This window comes from Molothrus aeneus, chromosome 6, assembly GCF_037042795.1.
Source record: "Molothrus aeneus isolate 106 chromosome 6, BPBGC_Maene_1.0, whole genome shotgun sequence".
Classification (NCBI taxonomy): domain Eukaryota; kingdom Metazoa; phylum Chordata; class Aves; order Passeriformes; family Icteridae; genus Molothrus; species Molothrus aeneus.
The window spans coordinates 21,856,287-21,865,214 of NC_089651.1; the positions used below are offsets into that span (position 1 = coordinate 21,856,287).

The window sequence follows — 8,928 nt, forward strand, 5'->3', positions numbered from 1 at the left end:
GTTCAGATGTGAAGATCAGGTTCATGTTTCTCTCAGTAATCTGTTAGTTAATATAAAGCAAGTTATTTAACCTTTCCCTGCCTTGCTTTGCTCCTCTGCAAAGTGGGAGAACTAAAGTGTAATTGTTAAATACTCTCAGGAAGGATTCCATCTTGAGTCTAAGTACATGGTAAAAGCCACTGACTGTCTTAAACAATACTCATTGAAAGTATTGGCAGGTTTTTTTGCCTGGAATTGTCAACAGATAGACAAGTAAACTTTTACTAGTTTTTAACTGTAGCTGTAGAACATTAATGATGATTCACAAATTTGGTTTAAGGACATTTAAGTAGCGACATTACCTGTAAAGAAGATTGGCAATTGTTCTTAATCTGTAGTTTTGGAAAAAGTGTAATGAGACAGGTTTGAAACTTCATCTCCTAATCTGTCTTGTGCACAGTCTGGTTCTGTCTGTGCATGCTACCAGTCCCATTCAGTCCATTTAGATTCAGGAACATTCTTAAAGAAATGTCTCTACAAGACAGCGACTTGTATAATGTAGGGGATGTATCCACTGGCATAGAGTATTTTAAGAGTCATTGTACTGAAGTAGAATGTCTTTCTCCTTCCAGAAAGTTTCTTCTATTTTTGTTTTCTCAAGGAAAAAGGCGTGACTACCGTAGCCTTGGCTGGCCAAGTCCTGATGAATGCCTGAAACTCCGCAGGGTAGAGCTTACAACTGTAGCCAGCACGTGGCTTGCTGTTTCTGCTAAAAACATTGAGTGAGTATCTTGGATATGAGCCCTAAGTAAGTTACTTACACAAAGCAGGACAGTTACTTGGTCTTCAGTGTGTGTAAACTGAAGATTTTATGTTAGTAAGAAAAAACTTCCAGGATTTCCAAGAAGTTTGAAAGCATTATGTGGAATTTCATCAATTAGTCTTGGAAAGTGCAAGTGCAGATGAAAGATCCAGTTTCTCTTGTTTCTTGAGCTACTCAGATGAGATTCTGCCAGGTTCTGAGCAGTTTACGTTCAGCAGAGAGCTTTCTAATGACTATTCTGTTCTCTTAACTAATTTGACTTGTTTTATGACATTTGTAGCATTACAGAACACATTGATTTTGCCACACAGCTGCAGGAACCAGCCATGGAGCCCCTTTGTAACCCAAACGTCCCAGCCAGTATGCATACTTTGGACCACCTGCAAGGTGTCTCTAGTCGGGCCAGCTTGCATTACACTGGAGAAAGTCAGCTGAAAGAGGTATGCCAGAGCTGAAGGCTGTCACACATAAGTGGCCATACCGTGGCAGATTCAAGGTGCATTTAGCTCAGTGCCTTGTCTCCAGAGGTGACTTTCAGTGAGTGAATGCCTGGATAAAACTGGAAGAACAGTGCAGCATGAAATTTTCCCAGAATGCTTTCCCAGCCATCTACAGTCTGCCTTGAGGGAAATCCTAAAACATCATTAGTGTCTCTGTATTTGTAGCTCTTTGTATATGAATAAGTGAAGGTAAAGTCCAACTCAGCATACTCAGAATTTCTAGTGTTCTTAGTATTCAGTGTCATGGAGTTATAGCACTGTGTTATATAGATGATATCAACTCAAGATAGACAGTTGTGTTTAGGTTGAAGCAGGTTACAGCATTTGTAAAAATGCCAGGCAAAAAAGCAACCAATGAGCAAGGCGACGTCTCTTACTAGGTTCCAGCATCTAAGTACTTTTACTTCCTATTCCACAGGTCCTACAGAATCTTGGCAAAGACCACTACTCACCACAATCACTAGAACAAGTTGGTACTCGAATAGCCAAAGCTCTGGAAAAGGTATGTGTAAAGGAGAAGATGAGAAGTCTGGGCTTACTGCTCATGAGTGGCATAGTGGTCAATCCGGTCTCCAATCGTTTGTCTGAAATCCTGCTGAAGGAGTGTATTAGTACTTGGACTAGGGATTTGTGTCTATTTAGCATCTGTAATGCCCTCACAGGTATTTTGTGGAGGTATATCCTATGCTTATACCATCAAGTGTCTTCTGTATCTCTCTTCTGAAACCTAAGCTTGTCAAATGTCCCAGTGTTTCCTGTGCCCTGTAGTGAGCAGCATTGCTGATTATTGATTTATTAAACTATTTCAACAGTTCTTGGCCCTCTTCTTTCTCTTTATGCTACATTGACTTGGAGCTTATGGAGAGTGGAGCTAAGCCGTGTCTCCCCTCTCCAGTAGCACTCCTGGCATGCTGCTGTCAGACAGCTCAAAGGGGCTTCCTGTTTCAGCCTGCTGCTTCTGCCTGGTGCAGTGTTCAGGGAGAGGTGTGGTACCATGTGCAAGCCTGCACTTCTTGTTCTCCCCAGAGAAACCCAAGCTTCCTAGGTAAAGGACCTCAGCTGTGAGCCCTAGGATGAGAGGATTAGGGGCATAATTTTCACAGGATCCACGAAGCAGACAGCAATGTCAGGGATTGCTATTCTGTACTTACAACTAGTAGGGACAATATCCCAAACTACTATGGAAAAGAGAGCTCAATGAAAACAGTTTGGTGCCCCTAGCCTGTTGGACCTAAAGCTGTCTGAGATACTTGCTGTGCTTTGAAATTATTACCAATATAGCTTTGTCCATCCCCTGAAAGTAAAGACATTACTCTTATCCTCATGTTACAAGAGTTAGGTTTTTTTCACTTTAGATGTATACTAGCTTTTTCGCTTACATGCTAGTTTCCCCTGCAGACACCAAGATTTATCCAGATAAGCTGAATATTTAGTGCAGAGATTAGAAACAGAATTCTCAGTATTTTCCTTTGTAACACAGGGCATGGGAGTCAGCCAGGTAGAGACTGGGCTTTGGCAGGCTTCTGGACTGAGCTGCATCCCAGGGCATCCTTTCTCTTTCCAGTGACTGCAGGGAGCCTACAGGTCCAATCAGCTAATTTAGCTAAGTTTTTTCCTTCATGTTGGGTAATGTGTGTGCACATATAGATGCTCAGCATCAGAGAGCTGTTAGAAGCTGTTGTGGCTGCTGAAACTGTTGCTGTTGAAAGCTGTTTAACTGCTGTTCTGTTCCTAAGGAAATGATGTTGAACTTGGAATTTGTTTCATTTGGCAGTCTCATTTACCTTGTTATTGCGTATATGTTGTCAGAAACTTTTAGCTGCTTTAAAATAGTTTAATGCTCTTTTAAAGTGTAACATCCTCTATCTCAGTATATCAAATAAATTGGAAGAGTGAAAGGTAGGAAGAGTATTTGCTACCAGTGTTTACATGACAGTTTTTTGTATTCTTCTTTTGCCAGAATCAGACTTCATGGGTCCTCTCTAGCATGGCAGCTCTTTACTGGAGGGTGAAAGGCCAAGGAAAGAAGGCAATTGACTGTTTACGGCAAGCATTGCACTATGCACCCCATCACATGAAGGTGTGTACACATGTGTGCCCACTCCTCAGGTGAAAGAATGTTTTCCTTGTCACAGCAGAGCTTTCACAGACTATTGTTAAGGCCAACACTATATCAGGTGTCTGTAATGTATTAGATACTAGCTAGTTGAGGTGAAACCAAGATTTTCACCCTTTGTTTAGTATGGACTTAAAAAAAGCTAACTGCAGAAAAGGTTCAGTGGAATTTCTTGCAGTTCAGTGGGTGTGACATCTCCTCTGGGCATCCCAGACTTGAACTTCCTCCTGTTTGGTAGGACTTGGAGTCTTTATCAGACGTTGTCTGGACAAGTCTAACCTAAGATGTGGGTGTATGTTTTCTGGTTATGCTTTTAGAGAAGGGAGTATGTCTTCTGGTTGTGCTTTTAGAGAGGGTGGGAGGTGATTATCTAAAGGAATTACTAAAGTGCTTGAATCTTAAGCATTTGGGCTGTGAATCTCGGTTGTACACTCGTCCTTGATTTTGTGCAGCGGTTCCTTGCTCCAAAAAAAAGGCAGTACTTTGAACACAGTCTTGCCTTCAGTGTTTCAGTTGGCTGAAGTGCTCTGTACCCTTCACCTTGGCAGGTGCTGTGCTGAGCATTGTAATGTCTGCTCTTGAACACTAAGCTCCCTCTTGCAAACTGGTAAATGTAATATAGGCTCCTTACTCAACGTAGCAGTTTTTTCTTTTTGACCTGGGCCACAAATTGTACAGCCTGGAAAAATGCAAATTCCACTGGAATCTTGGTCTTCAACCTTTGTCTGAAAATTGCCAGACAAAGTAATTCATGCTTTCAGGATATTATTAGGAAGGTTTAGCCATTAACAGCAGAAATGCCTCAACTAAGAAATGCACATCCCCACTGCATATCCTTTGTATATTTCCTATAATTCTATTTATTTGCATTATCCATTTAAAACAAGGTTGGAACCAAGACCTAACACATCCAGCTTTTGCTTATTTTCCTGTCTTTCCATGTAATTGGTTCCTCAGGAGAGGAGTCCTTAGCTGTGTGATTTGTAGGGGTCAGATTATGGATTGGAAACTACAGGTTTTCAAAATTATGGTGAAGTAATGCTTTTTTCTAGAAGTATGATATAATGTTGCTTGAGACGGTATGACTCTCCGACTTTGTGCTTGTTTTTGTCCTCCATATTGAAGCTGCCCCCAGAGAAAACTCTGGTTTTTGTTTCTAAAGATAGAGCTGCAACTTTTAATTCAGTGCTAACTCTGAGTAAAAGCTATTTTGTGTATTTTGGTTTATCCTCCTCTTTGTTTTTATGCACTTTGGCGACTTTCTCTTGACTTTTCTCATGAAAATAAAGGGTAATTAATTTTCCTGTGAACTTCTCCTGTGATCCTGACTTCCATAATATCTGCTTTTCAAACATGAATAACTTGTCCAGCACAGGTATTCCTTGACATGTGAAGGTCAAGGAAACGGGGATCACATACATCCAGAACTTTTTATTGTCCTGTTGAAGGCACCTAAGCCTTGGTACTAAGCGGTATTTTGAAGATTTGAGGCCCAGCTCCCAGAGAGTTTGTTATGGCTGCCAGGGCTCTACAGTTTTTTCAGTCAGACAAGGTCACAGTCTGGAAATCCAGGAAATAAAGAACATACCATCAGTGTCTCGCTGAGAAAATTTTATTTATAGCTATTACTCAGCATCAGAATAACAATTCTGTGGCAGAGGCAGGACAAAGAATGATGCATCTGTTGCACTAATGATTAGACCGTGTTTTCTTCCCTGCTGTCCCCTTTGTTCATATTCCCTTTCCTTTTATGCAAGAGCTGAAGGAGGGTATTCAAACAAAACAGCTTCTCTTGTCTCTAAAGAGTGCACCTCATCTTTGGAGAGAAAAATAGTCTAAGAGCATCTAAAAACTAAATGTACTTTCACTTAAGTGAGTTAATCGTTGACTTTTTTCTGTCCAAGAGTAATGTTTGTCACTATTGTGAGTGGATGTGAGGTTTTTTTTGTTTGTAACTCAGGCTCAAATGTAGTTTTGTATTAAAATAGGTCTGGATCATTATTCTCAACATCAAAAGAGAGGAAAGTGGGTAGGAACCAGATGAGTGTGGTTTGGTGGTGGATTCTTCTGTTTGTCTTGCTGATCCTGAGACAATTGCAATGGAAAGAAACTGTTTGTTGCTTGCTCTTCTCTTACAGGATGTACCACTAATAAGCCTAGCAAACATCTTCCACAATGCCAGACTCTGGAATGATGCCATCATTGTGGCTACCATGGCAGTGGAAATAGCGCCGCACTTCGTGGTGAATCATTTCACACTGGCCAATGTGTATGTAGCAATGGTGAGTGTGCTCTTGCCCAGGTATAGCTGTCTTTGGGACACTATTTACATGTATGTAAAAGTCTTATTCTCACAAATAATTTTGAAGGAGCAATGTTCAAGAAATTTGGTATGATCATCAAGAATTAGTATCTTTAGAATGACAAAACTTTTACTACTTATTTTACCCCTATTTGTCATTTAATACTTTAAGGCCAACATTTTTATAAGCTGGCTTAAGAATGCTGTGTGCCAAGCTTTGTAAAGACAGCAGCAAACAATTGGTAATTTGGGTTGTCCATTCATCTAAATACAGGATATTTTTATCATACTGGAAAATTGATGATGAATTTGGTCTCTGTCTTGAAGAGCTAAGCTTGGAATAAGTAAAACCCAACTCTCAGTTGTGGTGAACAAACACAAGGGAAGTTCATTTCAATATCTGGATTCTTAATGCCCAATATAATTTTCAGATTGAACTCAAATTTCTTTGTACTGTCTATATATACTATTAAAATACACCTTTTAAGATCAAGATTTAAAACTCACCTTGATCTAGTTAGTCTTTATGATATGGCCAGAAATTCATATTATCTCTACTTCATAGCTAAAGTTACTGAGAAAAGGAACTTAAGAGAAAAAAAATAAGTGATGAAACTAACTGAAAGCCTCAGAATGTTCTGGGTCTTTTCTCCTCTCATTTTTCCTCTAATACACTATTGGATGTTGGCATGCTTTCCTAGTTAATAAAAAAGCAGGGTGGCGTAGGTAATGAGATTTCAGCTCTACAAAAATAGATGCTATTTCCACATGAATGCTTCTAACTACCAGCCTGGAGTCCAGTTTATCAAGTGAAATTGTTTAGCTATTGTATGCACTTTTAAGTTTTGGGGGGTTTTTGTTTAGGTTTACTCTTTTTATTGAGTAATTTTTTAAAAATAATTTCAGGTTGTTTCTAAAAATGTTAGCTTTTCAGAAAATGTGATGGTTTTTCATTGTCCATGATTTTAAAGCTTTGATCTACTCAAATTCTGACTGAAATCTGTTTTTAGAAGTTACTTGCGCAGCAAGAATACAGAGGTGTAATATTAAAAAGAAAATGCGAGAACATTGGTCAATAATTCTCAGCAATAACTTGACTCCTTTCCATGGATTATGCAGAATTGAGTCATTAGCCCAAAAAAAATCAGTTATTTGTGGGAGAAGGAAAAAAATCCTAAATCACAAGGATTGGTTTTTTTACTTTTGTGCATATCATGCTGCACAACTGGTTGGGATGGGAAAGGCATAGAAAATGTGTTCACTGTTTTTAGAATCTGACTCTTTGCGCTCGGGTTTCTTTCTCCACAGGAGGAGTTTGAAAAGGCCATGAAATGGTATGAGTCAACACTAAAGCTTCAGCCGGAGTTTGCCCCAGCAAAGAACCGAATCCGCACCATTCAGTGTCATTTACTTCTGAAAAAAGAGCGGCGGTCTCCTTAGAGATCAGCATCTTTCTCTTTTTTAAAAATGTCATTATTCTCTATTCTGCTCTTAAGTGTGCTAAGATAAATTGATGAATTGAAATTTTTAACAAGACTGTTAAAAAGAGATGAGATTTGGATCAAGGGTACTTTTATTATTTTTTTGTCAAATAGAGGAGCATCTTTGGAAAATATATTTCACAGACCGTAATTTTAAAACATCCGTGTAAATATTAAACCAAGAAACTTCCATGAGTCCATGACCACCTGTAACAGGACCTAGGCACTGTTAGTTTTTCCGTAATGCTCAGATTGGCATCAGCATCCAAAATAACTTGCTTCATGTCTTATAATCTAAGCCACTGGAAATGCAAAGCACACAACCATACCAAATAGTAAGAAGAGATAATCAGCAATTCATCCATGTGAAACTCATGCTTTGTCCAGTCTTGTTCACTCCATACCACATTACCTGCTTTTTTGGAAGGAGAGGAACAGACTTCTAAATATTTATTAAAAAACATGAGAAACATGAAGCATCATTGGAATTCTTCGTTTCTGTTGGGGAATGAGGAGGAGGTAACAGCAGGACCCTAAAGTCAAAGTAGTTTTTAATCATACTTGCAGGAAAAAAAAAATTGGTAAAAAATCCCAATGAGATGTTTTTATATTTGTCTGTATATTCATAGCCCTCTGCCTCCCTGAGTGGTTGATTTACTAATTCTTTGTTCACTGTATTTCTAGCCGTTTTGGAATGAGGTGCAAGTTTATGCTCACCCTGAGCCATACTTTCAGCTGCCAAGGAGGAGGAGGGACATGGTGTCAAGGTATCAACAGCAAAAAAGTCAGGTGGAAGATTTCCAAATCAGTTCTGTCTTTGGTTGGTGGAGGACATGATTCTCCAGAATCAAAAAGGGCACATACTTGAAATAAAATAAATTGTTTATGAACAACTCACAGCTTCTCCTGTACTGTGTATGTGATGCGCCACTCACAAGAGTGCAGGTTAGTCTGGAGGTGCTACAGCCTTTCCTTGGGAGCAGACTGAGCTGGGAGCCAGGAAAGCCTTGGACAATCCTGAACAGACAATGATTTCCTGCATACCCTTGGAAAATTCCTTGCACCGCTGTTCTCACTCTGTTTGTGGCAGAAGGAAATAAGGAAAAGTTAACTAACTCAGCTGTCATGTAAGCCACTCTGCAGCTTCTAGTGTCAAACATGCTTCTTTGTGATTCTTTTTAAAGAACTAACAATGCTTTTGAACTTACTGGGTGTTTTTTCTCCCCCAGTATTTTTCCTGTCTCATTGATGCAAATTAAGAGTAAGTATGGCAGTGGTAGAAACTGTGACATCAGTGTAATTTTTATTATAGTGGAACTTAGTACTTCATAAAAGGATCCTTGAATATTTTTATATATGACTGAAGATGAGCAGTTCTAATGCAAATTTTACCTCTGTTTTATTGCAAGTAATTTCCATTTATCTAGGAATCCTGACAGAGGTATGAGCAAGTGCTGCTGTTGGGTAGATTTTTATTAAAAGTGTGTGAACCTGTCAAATTTTTGTCAAGAGAGTCAACAGCATGTCAGATTTTATGTTCTTCCCAAGGCTACTGGAAGGCTGAATGTTGTTGGCTGGAGACAGGCATAACTGTATCTCTGTATAAACTCCAAGAGGAAAATTACTTCGTGAAAGGTCTAATACCACCACTAGGATCATGGACTGGGATAATGAATTAACAAAGATTTCTGACATAGAGCTGTGAAAGGGGAAAATAGCAAGGAAGG

General features: G+C 39.3%; 1 protein-coding gene across 1 annotated transcript in view; it reads left to right on the forward strand.

Annotated features, from left to right (window-relative positions):
• Positions 1 to 8,098, forward strand: part of TTC17 (tetratricopeptide repeat domain 17) — a 54,664-nt gene extending 46,566 nt beyond the window's left edge. Inside the window, exons 20-25 of the mRNA XM_066552182.1 lie at positions 641 to 761; positions 1,083 to 1,242; positions 1,721 to 1,804; positions 3,263 to 3,382; positions 5,557 to 5,700; positions 7,029 to 8,098. Coding sequence (XP_066408279.1) covers positions 641 to 761; positions 1,083 to 1,242; positions 1,721 to 1,804; positions 3,263 to 3,382; positions 5,557 to 5,700; positions 7,029 to 7,160 — 761 coding nt within the window. The 3' untranslated portion in view covers positions 7,161 to 8,098. The remainder of the gene's footprint in view (positions 1 to 640; positions 762 to 1,082; positions 1,243 to 1,720; positions 1,805 to 3,262; positions 3,383 to 5,556; positions 5,701 to 7,028) is intronic.
• The last annotated feature ends 830 nt before the right edge of the window (positions 8,099 to 8,928 follow it).